The 17,796-nt window shown below is 46.8% G+C and overlaps 1 protein-coding gene across 3 annotated transcripts in view; it reads left to right on the top strand.

Annotated features, from left to right (window-relative positions):
* Positions 1-15,418, top strand: part of TUFT1 (tuftelin 1) — a 48,710-nt gene extending 33,292 nt beyond the window's left edge. For all 3 annotated transcript variants that reach the window (XM_052637260.1, XM_052637258.1, XM_052637259.1), the window contains 8 exons: positions 694-759; positions 3,864-3,977; positions 8,075-8,203; positions 8,956-9,050; positions 11,126-11,231; positions 12,073-12,156; positions 13,081-13,181; positions 14,001-15,418. In XM_052637260.1, the coding sequence (XP_052493220.1) occupies positions 694-759; positions 3,864-3,977; positions 8,075-8,203; positions 8,956-9,050; positions 11,126-11,231; positions 12,073-12,156; positions 13,081-13,181; positions 14,001-14,064 (759 nt within the window). In that variant the 3' untranslated portion in view covers positions 14,065-15,418. The remainder of the gene's footprint in view (positions 1-693; positions 760-3,863; positions 3,978-8,074; positions 8,204-8,955; positions 9,051-11,125; positions 11,232-12,072; positions 12,157-13,080; positions 13,182-14,000) is intronic.
* The last annotated feature ends 2,378 nt before the right edge of the window (positions 15,419-17,796 follow it).

Below are 17,796 nucleotides of genomic sequence, written 5' to 3'. Positions count from 1 at the left end.
TTATGTTTTGTCAAACCTTGTCAGGATCCCCGAGGGGCAAGGGAAACTCTTTGTTTATGGCAGGCAGCTGCTTGTGTTTCCTGGGCTTCGGGGAATGGGCCGGCACATTTTCCAGTCTGCTGAAAGGTTTCAGCCTGGGGTTTCCTTCCTCCTCCTGATGAGGCTCAGGTATTTTCTCTCAAGGCTGTGCGTGTTTCTCCACTCCCTCTTGTCTCCATTTTCCTACAGAGCACTAGACGTCTTTTCTTCTTTTCTTTCCTCCCTTCTTTTCCTTTCCTCTTCCTCTCCCACCACTCCTCCTTTTCCCTTTTAATCTTTCTAAGATTTGAACTCTTAGAAAAATAATGTTCTTCAAGATATCATGTAATATGGTTTATATGGAATCTTTAAAAAGTGATACAAATAAACTTATGTACAAAACAGAAATAGACCCACAGACATATAGAACAAACTATGGTTACAAAAGGGGAAAGGAGAGGAGGGATAAATTAGAAGTTTGGGATTAACATATACACACTACTCTGTATCCCTGGAGGGGAGAATATGGCACCCCACTCCAGTATTCTTGCCTGGAGAATCCCATGGACAGAGGAGCCTGCTGGACTGCAGTCCATGGGGTCACAAAGAGTTGGCCATAACTGAGTGACTAAACAACAGCAATTTTCACTACCAATTTGATTTTTCTTTGAACAGGTGGTGCTAGAAAAGCCAAATGGCCTTAATGAAGGTCCTCTGACCACGGATAGTAGCCCACCCGAGGTAGGTAACAGGGAAAGTAGTGGCAACTACTGGTTAGCCAAGAGGCAGGAAATACACCTTCCTTATCTTTTTGTTTATTGCTTGCTCTCTCTGTCTCACTAAATATGAAAGGAATGTTTACTGGCTGTAAAATGCAAACAAAGGAGAAATATATGAAGCGGAAATTCTGCTTCCCCAGTTCCACTCCTTCTAAATAAATACCCGTGGTTAACAGAAGTGGGCAGGTCCTTTTATTTATTTATTGTTTTGGCTGCACTGCATGGCTTATAGGATCTTAGTTCTCTGACCAGGGATCAAACCTGTGTCCTCCTCAGTGGAAGTGCAGAGTCCTAACTAGACTGTCAGGGAAAACCCATGGGCGGGTCCTTTTAGAGCAGTGCTCACCGTTCATTATTATGATGGACTTGGGGGCTTTAAAGGATGCAATACCTGTGTGCCGTCCCTAGAGACTGTAATTTAACAGACCTGAAATGTGGCCTATACATCAGGATTTAAAAAAAATTTTATTGACCACGCATGCCACACAGCATGCAGGATCGTAATTCCTGACCAGGGATCAAAACTTCACCCCTGCAGTGGAAGCAGGGAATCTTAACCACTGGACCACCAGGGAAGTTCTGCACTAGGACTTTTAAAAGCTCTTCACTTGATTCTAATATTTAGCCTGTTCTATTAGTTCTAATATTCTAGTTTAAAGTTCTAGAGTGTTTTTCTGTACATAGGGATCCATATTTAAAAGCCATATGTGTGTGTGTGTATATACTAATATATAGACATGTATCATATATATATATAAATATATGTATATAATATGCACATTCTTTTTACAAATACAGGGTTGTGATAAATAATACATTATTTCTTCTTGTTTTTTTATTTCTTTAAACTGCAGAGTATAGCCTCCTTTCCATGTTAGTACATGTAAATCTGGGGCTTCCCTGATGACTCAGAGGGAAAGAATCTGCCTGCGATGCAGGAGACACAGGTTCGATCCTTGGGTGGGGAAGATCACCTGGAGAAGGAACAGGCAACCCACTCGAGTACTCTTGCCTGGGAAATCCCATGGACAGTGGAGCCTGGCAGGCTACATACAGTCTGTGGGGTTGCAAAGAGCTGGACACGACTGAGCGACTAAACAACAACGATATATAAATCTGTCTCATTCTTTTAAATAACAACATAGTGTTTTTAACCCCCCCAGCTTTATTAATGTATAATCAACAAACACATGGCTATACTTTTATTAAAAAGGACTTTTGTTGTTATATTTCTTGTGATTATGTAATAATACAAGACATGCACACTGTAGAAAATTATGAAAGAAGAAAAAGATATCAATTGTAATCTACTCAGAGAAAAATCAGTTTGGTGAACTTTCCTTTGTTTTCCCTCCAGTGCAAATATGTATTTACGATATTGAGATTAGACTGTCTATAGCAGTTCTTTGTACTTATTTCTTAGGCGGTTATTTTTTGTGTTGGGTGTGTCTGGCCCTCAAGTGCAGAGCTGACTCAGACCTTCCCTTCAGTTCAGGGCTCGTTATCATCACTGGGCCCACAAAGGCCTCTCACTGCTTTGGTTTTTTTTTTTTTTTTTTTGGTCTTCCTGACCGAAAGGTGCTCACTCTAACATATTTAATATATAATTTAAATATGCCTATTAAGTATGTTTTTAATTTTCATAATAGACTTGCGCTCTATTTCTTTTTTCCTTTTTCATCCAACACCATATGTTTTAGGGCTCTGTTTACATTGCTGTGTTAAAATCTGTTTTGTTGTCTTTAGCTCCTACATGTAAAATTTTATAACTCCCTTTTATTCTCTTCATACTGTATCATGAAATTTTTCCATGTCATTAAAGAGTCTTACGAGAATGACATTTGAATGAATTTTTTTTTAATTAATTTTTTTGGCTGCCCCAGGTCTTGATCTCTATTTGCAGCATACAAACGCTTACTTGTGCCATGTGAGATCTAGTTCCCCGACCAGGGGTTAAACCCGGGACCCTGCATTGGGAGCACAGAGGCTTAGCCACTGGACCACGAGGGAAGTCCCTAATGGCTCGATTGGGAATGTTATGAGTCTAGCCACTCACTTTAGATGTGCAGTTTGGATTTTTCCCTTCCCCTGAGTCACCATATTTAGCAAATATGCTGTTAGCAACAAGTTATAGTAACACCTGGCACTGTCTGTTCAGCCTTTCTGCTTCCAAGCTCCAAGATATTATCTGGCTTAGTTTTGAGGCAGCCTTGAAGGCAGGGTGTGGTAAGGAGTGTTCTCCCTGTTTCCCAGTTAGAGAAGCAAGGCCCACAGTACTCAGTGATAACACACCACCTGGGACACTGTCCTCTCCTCCCCGCTGAGCTCTGTGCTCTGGTTTGAAGGTGCTGCTGCCTCCCACTGTGCAAGGCAGGGAGAGACTCTCCTGTCAGACTCGAGGGAGCTGGTAATTGTGTGGCAGAAATGGAGGCGAGATCCTACACGCCAGTTCAGCCCTAACCACCCCCAGTTTGGGTGTGTCTGGGGGAGATACTCACAGTAACATCAGTGAGACACCTTTTCCTACATCGCATCTGATTCCTGGATTCACTGGGTCTTTTGCCCTAAGCTGCCTATCTGTCAGTAACCCTTAATCTGCTGATCTCTGTGCTCAGCGCAGAGAACCACAAAAGATGTGCCTCGTGGGCTGCGCCCCTCTTGACCAGCATGGCACAGCCCTTGCCCTTGGGGACTGAAGTCTAGAGAGGATCATGGTCCCTGCTCTCAGAGGGCCCTAGTCTGGAGGAAAAGCAGGACACACGTGTTAAGATGGGATAAACATACCTGGTCATCAGTCCGTTGACAAGTATATAAAAACTACTGCGGTGTGTCCTAAGATAATGAGATGATTGGAAGCTAGTTGAGTTCTTTAGGGTACAAGTATGTTTTCACATGAATAACGTAGAATGCCTGGGTGCCTAAGACTAACTTTACTCCCTTATGCGATGTAAATTCCTTCATGAGGGTGGTCTGGGCCAGTCGGTCTAACAAGTGTGTATTATGGGGCGACCTTGTCTTACCAAGTCACATAGTGGTTTCAGCTTCTCGTCCCTCTCCTGGCTATAGGTGGACACCTATATAAATGAAGATGTTGAGAGCTTGAGGAAGACGGTTCAGGACTTGCTTGCCAAGCTGCAGGAAGCTGAGCGGCAGCACCAGTCAGACTGTTCGGCTTTTAAGGTGAGATTTGGGATTTGAGGAGAAAGTGCCCTAAGGGCAGGGCCACTGGATGCAGGTGCAGATGAATTTTCGGCTTTTAAGGTGAGATTTGGGATTTGAGGAGAAAGTGCCCTAAGGGCAGGGCCACTGGATGCAGGTGCAGATGAATTTCTTCCTGGCGGAATGCCATCAATCAACTGGAAAGGCTAGGTTTGGTGGCCTGGGGCACTTCCTGTCAACTTTGCTCTTTCTTGGATATCTATAGTTTTTGCTGTCCAAGGCTAGCCCATAGTTTGAAGGTCAGCTTTTGAGTCTCTGCTCTACTGGAGTGGAGAAATGGCGCTGATTTAGGAGAGCAGGTAAGTCAGAAGTCCTTTCTGTCAATTCATGGAAAGAACTGCTGGGCTGGATGTGCCATGCAGGCAAAGATTATTGCTGTAAAGTTCACCATTGCGCCCCCAGTGTCTGGAACAATTCTAGGCATTGGGTGGGTGCCTCTTAAGTGTAGATACGATGAGTGGATGGATTGGTGTGGTCTTAAGAAGAAATGTGCCTGTGGAATCAGGAACCTTTAGATCAGTCTTGGCTTTACTACACAGAGCTCTGTGATTTTTTTAAAAATTGAGGTATAATTTATTAACAGTGTTTCAAGTGAAAGCAAAGTCAGTCAGTCGTGTCTGACTCTTTGTGACCCCATGGATAGTAGCCTATGAGATTCCTCCATGCATGGAATTTTCCAGGCAAGAGTGCTGGAGTGCATTGCCATTTCCTTCTCCAGTGGATCTTCCCGACCCAGGGATTGAACCCGGGTCTCCAGCATTGCAAGCAGACAATTTTACTGTCTGAGTCACCAGGGAAGTTCCCCAACAGTGTTTTAAGTGCACAGCAAAGTGATTCAGTTACACACACACATACACACACATATATATATTCTTTTTCAGCTTCTTTTCTATTATAGATTATTATAAGATATTGAATGTTCCTGTGCTATATAGTAGGCCCTTGTTATCTGTTTTCTATATAGTTACTGTGTATCTGTTAATCCCAAATTCCCAATTTATCCTTCTCCCCACCCAGAGCTCTGTAACCTTGAGTATCTCAATTATTGTTATAAAAGGTTATTACAGAAGATTTTAAAAATACAGAAATCTATATATATAAAGCCCCCTCCCCAACTATTAAAAGTGTGCGAGGTGTTCCATGGTTTCCAGAAAATTCTTGGGGTAGAAGATGAGGTACGTAAGACGAACATAGAGCACTTTCCCTACTGCTCTGTGTGAGAAGAACCATCTGGTATCTGCGGTTGTTCACTCAGTCATAAATAAGTGATGATAGGATTCTGCCCTGCCCAGGCTTGCCTGGGGCTGATGGAAGGAGAACTTCCAGCCTGAACTCTCTTTCATGGACTAAAGAGAGAATTTTTGAGAGATGTTTTGAGGGTGTGGACCAAAGGTAGTGAGAGTGATTAACTGCCTCAAGAGTAGTTAAAGTCTTATCTGGGTAATTTAACCTCCCTAACCATCAGTTTTAACTTTCGTAAAAAGGGGTTATGAGTTGTGATTATTTAGGAATATAGTATATGATGGAGGTGTCCTTTTAAACCAACAGAGATAGATGAGAATATTCAATAAATGAAGATGGAATTAACTAGTATTAAAAATAAACTACATAGATCCTTAATACGTCACTGTTTACAAAAATAGAATCCAGTTGGATTAAAGAGTAAATGCAGAAAAATAAGATTATGAAGATATTAAAATATATATAAGGACATTTTTTTTAAAAAAGGTCATGAAATATACCTCGCAAGTTTGGTGCATTGATTAAGTGAGGTAATATTTGTAAATATATTTATTACTTGAAAGAGTTTTAGAAATAATAAATATTCTACATTTTTCTTAGTCATCAATTTAACAGGTGGGTTTTCCTGTCCTGAATAAATTAGACTTAGGCTCCCCAGTGGCTCAGTGATAAAGAATCCATCTGCCAATCCAAGAGAAGGGGGTTCAGCCCGTGGTTTGCAAAGATCCCCTGGAAATGGAAATGGCAACCCACTCCAGTATTCCTGCCTAGGAAATCCCATGGACAGAGGAGCTGAGGGCTATAGTCCATGGGATCACAAAGAGTTGAGCACGACTTAGTGACTAAATAACAACGACAACAGGGTAATACTAAGATTAATTTGGTCTCAGAACAAAGTAGCTGTGTGGTAAAGGAGTTTATTGAATCTATTTCAGATTCTACAATTTGGATAATTCAGTCGATAATGAATCAGTTTACTGACCCTTTCTTACTTTCCTAGAATAGAACAGGAGGAAGGGGAGGTTGAGGCTGTAGCACTGACCAGACTGTGAATGTTGGAAATAAATTTCTACATTGAGAAATACTGTGAAGTACTAGTTGGTTTTGGCAGCAAATGGGAGAGCTCTGCTAACCCTGGGTTTCAAAACTTGAGCAAAAGTATCCTCAGTAAAAGCCCAAGGCTGTAAGGCCTGTGACTGCTGGTAAACACACACTTGTGGCTTCTTACGAGGAGCTGCCATTTAACCCCATGACGTGTAGCACAGATCCACAGTAGGAGATGGTCCTTGGGCTGCTCCCACTACTGGGGTAGGTCCCCACACCCTCATGATTAAAGGGCTCCTTTGGGCAGGGCTGGCTGGAACTGTGGGACCGACGTAGCAGAGTGTGGCTTTTTTCCTTTGTGACTTTACAGCTGCGTGTGAGGATCATCTGTGGCCCGTTGGTGCTGTGCTCCGAGCACACAGCAACCTGGGTGCAATGTTTGTGTACAGAAATGAGAGGCCTTCTTTTTATACTTCTGCCCAAGGAACGGGCCTGTTTCAGGCTAATATGGGACGTTGGAAGGCTTTTCTCAGTCTCTCCAGGTGGATTAGACTCTCTGGTCTGTTTTTCTGAAGCTGGGGGGCAAGAAGGGCAAGGTCGTCTATTACCACGAAGACAACCTGTCATTAAGCGTGGGTTTCCCGTTCTACTGGCTCCTGGCTGTCAGGAAGGATTTGCTCTGGATGGGGCCGTGTACAATGTGGACAAGTCCCATCACACGTCATCCTTTGCTTTGCTTTCTTCTCCTTGATTCTGACTTCGGGAGGAGCCAGACAAACTGGTTGCTGGTGTTTCGTTTTACCAGGCCTGGTTAGGCTTTCCAGAGGTTACCCGAATTCTTTTTTAGTCTCTGACTGGGGAGTCAGAGTGGGGTACCTGGAAAGCATTGAAATCGATGATGAAGCAACTGAGTTTACTGTCATTTACTGGCTGTGTAATCTTGAATAGGTCATTTTTCCTTTAGTTGTGAAAGGAGAGGGTTGGACTAGATGGTCATCCAGTCCATTCATGTTGCAGAGCTCTGGCTGTGTGCTCAGTGCTGTGCTAAGCTCTGGAAAGGTAGTGGTGCCCAGCGTCTCTGCCGTCATGAAGCTGACGGTCTCCTGGGGGTTGAGCACAAGCGACCAGGCAAAATCTGCTCAGTGCATAACAGAGTAGACACACAAAGGACACACACCTCATCCGAGCTCCAGCTCCCTGGAAGAAGGGTGTCTAAGCTGAAACCTGAAAGATGATCAGGAGTTGGCAAAATGCACATGGGAGGAAAGGAGGCAAGTTCTTATTTTACTTTTTCACTCTAAATTCCACTTCTATCCTTTCCATATTGCAAAATTCTTCCTGGTGCTAGTAATGCTCTGGGTGCTGTTTTGGCCTTTCCAGGATTGCTGGAAGTGAGGATGAGGAAGAGTGGGAGACAGAAGGAGGGACACAGAGATTCCTCCATTGGATTCTTTGTATTAGAAAGAAAGTCATGGCACTGGTTTAAGCTTGGGTGACCCTGGAGGGCTGGTGGGGATGCTGAAGACGTCAGCTATCTGGAAAGCGGAGCTTGTGGGTTCCAGGTGTCACTCTGATTATGTGACAGTTATCCTTGGGAGTGGAGTTAATCTGCTGGTCTCCTAAGTGGTCCTGGAACAGTGATGGGGAGACGGCAGTGTGCCCATCAGGGTTGCCTCCTCCTCCCATCCCTGCACCCTCATTCCTGGGTTTTTTCCTTTTTATCTACGTTTGTCCTTCCACACAGTTCACAAAGTCCCCATCCTGTGTCCCAGGTCACACTCAGCCAGTACCAGAGAGAAGCCAAACAGAGTCAGGTGGCCCTACAGAAAGCGGAGGACAGAGCGGAGCAGAAGGAAGCAGAAGTCGGGGAGCTGCAGAGGCGCTTGCTGGGAATGGAGACGGTAACTGCTGGGGTCTTGCTCTTCAGCACCCATACTCCTGGGCCGGAAGGTGCGGGTGGACTGCCTGAGATGGTTGCAGAGACCTTCCTTTTCTTAGCAGTTCCAGAAAAGCGCATTTCACAGCTTCGTTTGGAGTACTGTTTAGCCCTTAAGGAATGGGAAGATTTTTTTTTTATATAATCTTTTATTTATGTATTTGGCTGTGCTGGGTCTTAGTTGCAGTGTATGGGATCTTTAGTTGTGGCATGCAGGATCTAGTTTCCCAACCAGGTATCGAACCTGGGTCTCTACATTGGGAGCACAGAGTCTTAGCCACTGGGCACCAGGGAAGTCCCAGAGAAGGTCTTTCTTTATCTAACTTAGCTCTTGGTAACTCGACTTGAACCCATTTCCATTTTAGGTGGGTTCTGGTAGAGCTGCCCTTTGGCCTTTGAATACAGTTCTTCAGGAGCCACTCAGCCTAGTTCCCTGGGGATCGGTAGCCAGAGCTGGCAGGTGGACCCAGCTGATGCAGGGACAGATTCTCCCTCCGGGCAGCTGGGCGAGGCTGAGAAGTTTCTATGTGCTGAGGGTGGGAAGGGTTATCCCTGTCAGGGGAGAGCACCCCATCAAACCAGCTTGACCTGCTGCTCCCTGGCAGCTGTCCCAGGCCCCGCAGGGGCTGAGTCCCAGCCCTTGGTGCCCATCTTACCCCGAACACAGATACCATCACCGTCTCCTCATTGTAGATTTTCTTTCCTTTGGCCCACCAGGAGTATCAGGCCTTACTGGCGAAGGTCAGGGAAGGGGAGACAGCCCTGGAGGAACTTCGGAGTAAGAACGTTGACTGCCGAGCAGAACAAGAAAAGTAAGGGCCCTGGCTCAGTGTGAGGTCGGGGTGCGGGGAGGAGAGGGTGCCGTCCTGGGGAGGAAGCTGGTGCTGATGTCAGGTCTTCCAGCTCTGACTCACTGTGTACCTGCTGGGGGTGGGGCCCTGCCCAGGGAGATACTGTGGGGAGGCTGCCATGTCTGAGGCACTCATTTTCCAATATCTGAAGAAAAGGCTTCTGTGGTTGTAGGGACAGGGGCAGGCGGGAGTGGGTGAAGTGTCTACCGTTGCTGCACATCATTCTGAGATTCTGAGGTTGTTACACTGGATGTGTTACTGGATTGCACCATAGCCTACTCCCCTGTAAACACAGTGTTAGTTGCTCAGTCGTGTCTGCTCTTTGTGACCCCACGGACCGTAGACCCCAGGCTCCTCTGTCCATGGGATTCTCCAGGCAAGAATACTGGAGTGGGTTGCCATGCCCTGCTCCAGGGGAATCTTCCTGATGCTGAGTTTGAACCCACATCTCTTACATCTCCTGCATTGGCAGGTGGGGTCTTTACCACTTGCGCCACCTGGGAAGATCACAAATGGTAAATCAAATGTAACATTAGCATATTGGGGGACTTCCTGGTGGTCTAGTGGGTAAGACTCCACACTCCCAATGCAGGGGGCCCAGGTTCGTTCCCTGATTGGGGAACTAGATCGCACTTTCTGCAACTAAGATTTCACATGCCACAGCTAAAGATCCTGCAGGCTGCAATGAAGTTTGAAGATCCCGGGTGCCTCAACTGAGACTTGATGCAGTCAAATAAATAATTAAAAACCTGGACCTTTCTAAGCTCAACAGACATTACCTGACGGGCCTTCTAAGGCATTCCAAGATGAACAGACACAATCCTTGCCTTCTTGGACCCTTGGTCTGCTAGGGTCATCTTCTCTCCTTTGGGATAACCTGATCTAGGCCTTCCTGGCATGGTAAATACAGACATCTTAGTGTAACCTTCTTTCAGACTTCATAGCAGAATTGCTTTAAATTACTCAGCGCTCCCTCACCACTCCTGTGGTGGAGGTGCTCACAGGCGGGAGCCTGAGTGGAAGGAGCAGGAGAGACAAAGAAGACCAGATAACCAAGATTTGGGGTGGGCAAGTGACCGTTGCACATCAGAAACACTGATTTTCTCAATAAAAGGAGACCAAGGAATAGAGCGCTGGAGAGCTGAGGGTGGGAACTTAGAATGCTTGAAATTAGGAAGCGTGAGTTGGGCTCGGATTGCATTGTCCCCTTACCCCTAGAGCTGCCCATCTTCTAGCAATGCGCTCTTGTCTGCTTCCTCAGGCAGACCCAGAGAATAATGGGTATCAGCAATTCTTAAATGCCCTGAACTCCTGGGCACTCTCCCCAGCCGCCTGGCCTTTGGAGATCTTGACCCAGTTTGCTTAGAAGATGCAAAGGAATCAGCAGTGTCTGGGAACCAAGGGACTTAGACTTGGGACTTCCCTCGTGGTCCAGTGGTTATGACTTCTCACTCCCAGTGCTCTGCACTGGGCATGGGTTTGATCCTGGGTCAGGGGACTAAGATCCCACATACTGCCCGGCGCAGCCGAAAAACAAAACAAAGCCAGACTTGTGTGGAGAGGCGTTAAGGGTCCTCAAATCTTATCTCCCTCTTGGTATAAAATCCCTGCTAACAGCTTGATGGTCTTGGGTATCAATCCCAGCTCGTACATGAACCTTTCCAGGAATAAGGAGCTCATCAGACATGAGGCAGTCCACTTTCTGACAACTTTAATTCTGAGAATGTCTTTCCTATGTTATTAAATAACATAAGAACTGCTACCTTGGTACATCTACCTATTGGCTCTAGTTTTACTGGTGAAACTTTCCAGAATGATTTATCCTGTCTAACCTTTCTGAGCCTCAGTTCCCTTGTTTGGACTGGATGATCTCTAGTATGCTTCTGATGTGTGTTCCCACTGCCTTCTCCTTACAGCAGAGCTGGGGTAGAAGGAAACACACCTGACTGGAACCCCCTGAGCTCAAGGTCCTTACTGTGACCAGGTGGAGAAGGCATCTTTTCCTCTTACCTCAGCCTTTCGGTCTTAATTCCCAGGGCTGCTAACCTGGAGAAGGAAGTGGCTGGGTTGCGGGAGAAGATCCATCACTTGGATGACATGCTTAAGAGCCAGCAGCGGAAGGTCCGGCAGATGATAGAGCAGGTACGTGGGTAACCCTGCTCTGGGGGCACACTCTGGGAGTCTCTGCGTTGTGTCTAGCCCTGTTTTCCTGTCAAGCCTACACCTTTATTTTTTTATTCTCCTGGGTATCTTGTCTTACATTCTTGAGTGTCCCATAAAACACTCAAGTCTGCCTATTAAATTAGGGTGATTGGGATTTGCTGTTCTTCCATCTTTCCCCTACTTTTTTGGTCATTTGCCTTGTGGTTTTCCATGGGAAAAGAAGGAAAAGGTTAGTCTTCCTTGCTCATTAAAAAGTGCTGGTAAATAAGTAATTAAGTTGCAATAAACTCACTTATCTGTGTGTAGATTTTCAACCTTTGCACCTCGTGATGTATTTTCTGCTTTTCCTTGCCTGAACTTCCGGCGGTCAGCATGTGCTGTTTTGTGGAGTTGTTCTGAGAATTTCAGAGCCCCTAGTTGGGGGGGCGTAGCTGTGGCACGCCAGCTCCATGCGCGCTAGGATTTCTTCCATCTTGTTCACTGCTGTTTCCCATTGTCTAAAATAGGGACTGTCATATAGTCTGGCATTCAGTATCCCTTTCTTGAACCAATACATCATTTGCATTTCCCAAAGGCAAATGAAATGGTTTTTGAGCCATCCATTATTTTGGATTATGAGGGTGGTGTTCCCCCTCACCCCCCTCACACAAATCTGGAATAATCAAGAGTTTAGTGTTTACTGAAAAGCTAAGGAAGTCATGTGAGAGGTGCAGTACTCTGCCCTTTGTCTCCGCTGGCTCCCTCAGCAGCCGGGCAAAGTTGGATGAGTATGTCATGAGTCATTTCAGAACGAGCCCTAGTGTCTCCCACATCTTTGCAGCTCCAGAACTCAAAAGCTGTGATCCAGTCCAAGGATACCACCATCCAGGAGCTCAAGGAGAAGATTGCCTACCTGGAAGCCGAGGTGTGTGTTCCGGGCAGCCCTGGGAAGGGAACAGACTCTTAAAGAAGAATCTGGACACGGGGAAGGGGAGATTCTGGAGGGGTCTTGGTCGTGTCTTGCTGCTGCTCAGAAGTGAGTATCTGAGGTGGTTGGTTGATCTCCAGCTTTTCTGCTGACTGAACGTTTTCTGAGACTCTTCAGGGATTGCGGGCAATGGTAAGACCTGTCCCCACTCTGAAGGGATCGTCCTTGTGGTGCCACCCCTGTGCCACAGCAGCATGGAGGCCGGCCCTTCATTCTGATTCTGTGGGCTTAGCAGAGGAGCTGACAGTGGAGCTGAGCCTTGAAGGAGAACACATCCTATAAATGGAGTCTTCTCCACGGCTAAGGTGATGGGCTCGATTGGCTAAGGAGTTCTTCTTGGTCCGACGTCCACCATACTTCAGAGGCCTTCCTGTCCATTGACTGGCTCCCTGAGATTGCTTTGCAGCCATTGTGTGAGGGTGTCTCAGATAGAGGGGGAGATCAAAAGAAATAGGAGACAGAGTTGTTTATCTCCAGGGAGTCTGCAGTCTAGATTTAGAGATAAAATCCTTTAAACATGTACCTAAGGATACTTTATAGAAAAGCGTATCAGCAAATGCAAGTAAATTTCTCAACAGACTCTAGGAGATTATATGTAGGAAATGTGTAGAGGGGAAGTACAGGAGATGATCGGTGTTTAACAGTGATCGAGAGAACACGTCCTCAGGGAAGGAGGCTGGAGCAAGTACTGAAGGAGAGTGCAACCTGGAGTGCTGAAGATGAGGGCTTCCTGGTGGTGGCAGGCGCAGTGGGTGGGGGTGACGGCAGCACCTAGAGCTGGAGACCAGGATGAGCTGGTTAGGCGTGACCCACAGCAAACCAGAAGAGACCCAATTCTAATCTCATAAACTTGCGTTACAGAATTTAGAGATGCACGACCGGATGGAACACCTGATAGAAAAACAGATCAGTCATGGCAACTTCAGCACCCAGAACCGGGCCAAGACCGAGAACCTGGGCAGGTGAGTGAGTGTGCATGGAGCAGAGCCCAGGAAGGACGTGAAGGAAGGCGGGGCAGAGCCACAGGAAGGAAACCTTCAGTACCAAGGCCAGGACAAGGCTCTCCAAAGTCCAGTTTCTTTCTCTCTGACTCTCATCTGACCCATTCTCCACCTGAACCACTTTCTAACCAGGTTAGAGTAGAGCCCGATACCACAACCCCAGGGAGGCCCATGGACAACACGAGAGGCATATGAACCCCTGAAATTGGAGGCAAAAGTTGTGACTGTTAGCAAGGGCATATGGAGCTTCCCAGGTGGTACAGTGATAAAGGACCCGCCTGCTAATGCAGGAGGTGCAAAGAGATGCAGGTTCGATCCCTGGGTTAGGAAGATCCCGTGGAGTAGGAAATAGCAACCCACTCTAGTATTCTTGCCTGGAAAATTCCATGGACAAAGGAGCCTGGCGAAGGACAGTCCGTGGGGTCACAGAGTCGGACGTGATTGAGCACACACATACACAGCAAGGGCTTATGTCTAGGGAGAGGGCTTTTTGTTTCTGCGAGAGTCATAGAAAGGTCTAAAACTTTGAAAAAAAAAAATCAGGAATCATAGCCATCCCATTCCTTAGGTGTTCAGCTGCACCCTCTGTGTTCCCCACCCCTGTCATGAGATAAAAGCACCAGTCCCCTGGCCACTTAGCCCTGGCAGTGATGGTTTCAGGACATTAGAACCAAGAGATCAGTGGGCCCTGCAGGGTGGGACCTGGAGGCAAGCCAGAGGGGTGGCTCTGGGAAGGCTGGGCCATGACAGGGCACTCAGCATTTCTGACTTTCTTTTCAGCATCAGGATATCCAAACCCCCCAGCCCAAAGCCCATGCCTCTCATCCGAGTGGTGGAAACATGAGCCCAAGGAGGTGGACGTTGCTGCCGCCTCTGGCCTGCGGAGGAGCCCACCGCCCCTGGAGGCCGCCAGCCCTGACTTTGACCTCCCAACTGCTCCCTGGCTGTGCTCAGGCCCGGGCTTCACGGTTCTGTACGCTGGACAGATGGAGGACTAACGCCCCTCTGGACACTGTGGCCTCTGGAGGCTGGTACCCGGCCTGCAGGAGCCAGGGCAGTAGCCTTGTTCCCGTATTTACTATTTCTATCTGTAGCAGAGCCTCCCTTCTGTTGTAGATTGGAGTTCAGCTGCCCCAGAAGCAGGCCCTCCGTGGGTCAGGTCAAGAGAGGTGGTGAGATCTGCCCTAGAAGCTGGAGTCCTGGGGGAGCAGAGTTCCTTCCGTAAACATAGCTCAGTTCTCAGCAACAAACTGTTTTTCTACTTGCTCCACCCTCAGCCCGCGCTGAGCAGGGCCTCCTGCAGACAGACTGTGGGGCTACCTGTCATGGCCTGGTCAGAGTCAGTGAACCTCAACTTTGACCAGATGGTCTTGTCTTTTGGGGAGGGGAAATGTCCTTCAAGGCGTAGCTGTGAGCAGAAAGGTTCTGTGAGGCCACGGACAGAGTTGGGCAACTTCTCTCTGCTGTGAAGGCTCCCAGAACCTCTTAGGGTTTCCCCCTAAGTGGAGGTGCAAGATACACCTCATTCTTCTTGACTCAGAGCCTAAAAACTGTTTTCACTGGGTTACATCAATCTCAGTGAAGAAACTCTGTGGTATTTATTTTGCTAAGTTATTGGTGTTTTTCCTTCCATCTCACAACTGATTTAATCCCAGAGTTCTGCAGTCTTCTCTTGCGGTGTTTGGATTTACTTGACAGAGGGAAAAGAGCATTTCTAATGGACTCATCGATTTCAGAATGATGTTATAAGTCTTTTCCTCCCTTTCCTCTACCTGCTGCCTTTCCCTTCCTCCAAACCTCAGGAAGGCAAGTATATTTACCCTGAGGCATCAGGGTTTGCATGTCTGTTGTTTGGGGGAAGACAGCAATCAGGAGGGATTGAATCCCTCTCTTAACCCTGCTGTGCCCGGGTGCTCCACCATCAGTTTGTTATCCTGGCTCTGAATGAACCTGCCACTTGTCTGTGTTTTCTTTAGGGCTCTTCCTGCAGCCTTAAGAAGGAGTTAAGCAGCAGAATGTGGTACTCTAGGACACAGGAAAATGAAAAATAAACATTAAGTCTCTTCAGGTTCTCCTTGGCTCAAAACCAGAAGCCTTAAGTCTGTGGTTTCTGTGCATTGGGGCTGAGCTCCCATGCTAGCTTTGTTCATCGTGGTGTTCTGGTGTTCTTCACACCATTCCCATTTGTACAATGAGTAGGTTGCACCAGATAATTTCCATGGGTCCTTCCAGTTCTGATACTCTTTCCCATGGCATATTATTTGTATGGTGAGTTTAATAAATTATGTTAATGTGTCTCTTTGAGCTCCTGGTGTGGTTTCTTTTCACTTTTCGGGGAGGATAAAAGAACATAATTCTAGTGCTTCTTGCAGGTGGGCACCCTGTTGTCCATATCTGGAAGGTGTGGAGACATCCCCAATACTATGATTTGGGGACTTAGAGGCATTCAGGAGTTAGAGTGCCTCTGTTAAGCAGCTCAGCTCCATGGTCTGAGTCCTTATTGTAGGAGGTAGCCCCTAACTTTTGCTCTGACCCATCTGGGGTTGTGGCCTTGTGGGATCCCTAAGCTTGGCCAGTTGGAAAAGAGCTGCTCGCAGACAGAGGTCTCGTGATTATTCAGAGATTTACCAATCTCAAAACTTAGAGATTTATTTGCAGACAGAGGTCCTGTGATTACTTAGAGTTTTACCAATCTCAAAACAGATTTACCGATCAGCACTGGAGAGAGGTGACTAACACCATATCCTTCGCAGAAATGAAAAGCTGACTGCAGCTGTTTGAGGCTTTAGGTTTTGGCATCTCTAGGTATTGCATTCAGTTAATCCAATGATTATCTTTTTCTTTCTGCCAAAAAAAAATGTAGTGGACTGCAGGGCCCAACTGGGACATAGCTAAATTTACAGGAATCTTCCCTGGACCAAAGGAACTAGAAACCCCCTTCACCTCTGGCCCCAATTCCTCTCTCGTCCCCTTTCTCCTTCAGTCGGAAAAGTGTGATATTTTTCTCTTGTGACTTTTCTTCCCCTTTTTGTTTCTCAGCTAATTCACGGCTTCAGAATGCACTGGAAACCTCCTTCCATTCCAGACCTGGGTTTGTCTTTGAGCAGCCTGAGTTCTCTGCTTCCTCTGGCAGTCTTGCCTGGCATGGGAGTATCTAGACTGTGCTTGCTTTCAGAATATTAAGAGGGTGGAAGCAGGGTGGGGTTGCCTAAGGTGCCAAGATGACTTGCAGAGCTGGAAGAAGATGGAGTGAGGAAGAAGATGGAGTGAGCCCAGGAAAGAGAAGCTCTGGACTGAACCTCAAGGACCTGGTGAGACAGCAGAGATTGGACTTGCAGATAATGAAACGGCCTGGAAATGTTCTGGGGAATAGAACTAGAGCTCTAACGGGAGTTCCCTGGCGGTTTGGTGCTTAGGACTCTGTTTTCACTGCCATGGGCCTGCATTCAATCCCTGGTTGGGGAATTAAGATCCCACAAGCTACACAGTATGACTGGAAGAAAAGAAAGAGAGCTCCGGGAGATTCCTGGGACCAAAAAGTACCTGTGGTGTACATTTCCCCAAGTTTAGTTGTACCACTGCCAAAAGGAACGGGCTAAGGAGGTTCTATGGGAAGTGAAATAGGCAAGGAAAAGATAGTTTATATCCTGGCAACCTTTTCAATTAGAGATGGAGAATGGGGACTGGAGAGCGGGTAGAGGCCCAGGCCTGAGAAAGGGCGTGGTGAGAAGCTGCTCCTGACTAGCAGCCTGTTTATTGCCTGTGTTATGTCATGTGTAAGCCCCTCCTCCGTGCTCGCTGAAGGTGCTGTAGAGAGAAGATTGAGTCTGACTCTCTGGGACCTTTGCCATGATGGCCTGTTTCTTTGAGCTGGGTGCCGAGAGCTGCCCGGACACGCAGCCGTCATCAGCAGCACCCTGTAAACTGGGAGTATCACCTCAACGTGGGAAAAGCTTGGAAGAGTGCTCCCTGTCTCCTGAATAACTGCCCCTGTCCTCCCACCTCTTTATTTGTCCCCACCCTGGGTAGAAAAAAGCCTGATCGGGACCTGGTATTTCAACTAAATGATGTATTGGGCCTTTTTTTTTAAACTTAATACCTGAAACCAAAAATTGATTAACTTATTTTCATCTCTGTTTCAAAAAACTTTGCATTATGAAATGTTCCACGATGTCCTCTGGAAAGACGCTTTGACATGAGGTGGCTAAAGCGACTTAACCTGACTGAGGAGGGTAATACTCTGTCTCTAATCAGCACTTTGATGTGTGTTGCTGGTTTTTGTGGGGCCTCTGCTAATCCCCTGGGCTCCCTCGTTCCTCAGAGCCAAGCATTGCGGAGCGCAGGCCTGAGTTTGTTCAGGCTCTGACCCAACAGCAGATGTTCGCCTAGGGCCCTTGGCCTCTTTTCCATGCTTCGATTTAGGACTCTAGCTTTGCAAAGAGAAACCGTTTCCTATCTTCCTTGTCCCAGTTCTAAGCACCATGGCCTTGAAACTCAAAGTTGGAGACCTAAATATTCTCTCACTCCTCTTTCTCCAAGAAAAATCCTTATCCAGGCTGAGGCTAAAGAAAAAGAA

Source organism: Budorcas taxicolor, chromosome 3 (genome assembly GCF_023091745.1).
Source record: "Budorcas taxicolor isolate Tak-1 chromosome 3, Takin1.1, whole genome shotgun sequence".
Classification (NCBI taxonomy): Eukaryota; Metazoa; Chordata; class Mammalia; order Artiodactyla; family Bovidae; genus Budorcas; species Budorcas taxicolor.
The sequence above is the reverse complement of the archived record's forward strand: the minus strand, read 5'-3'. Positions and strand labels throughout refer to the sequence as shown.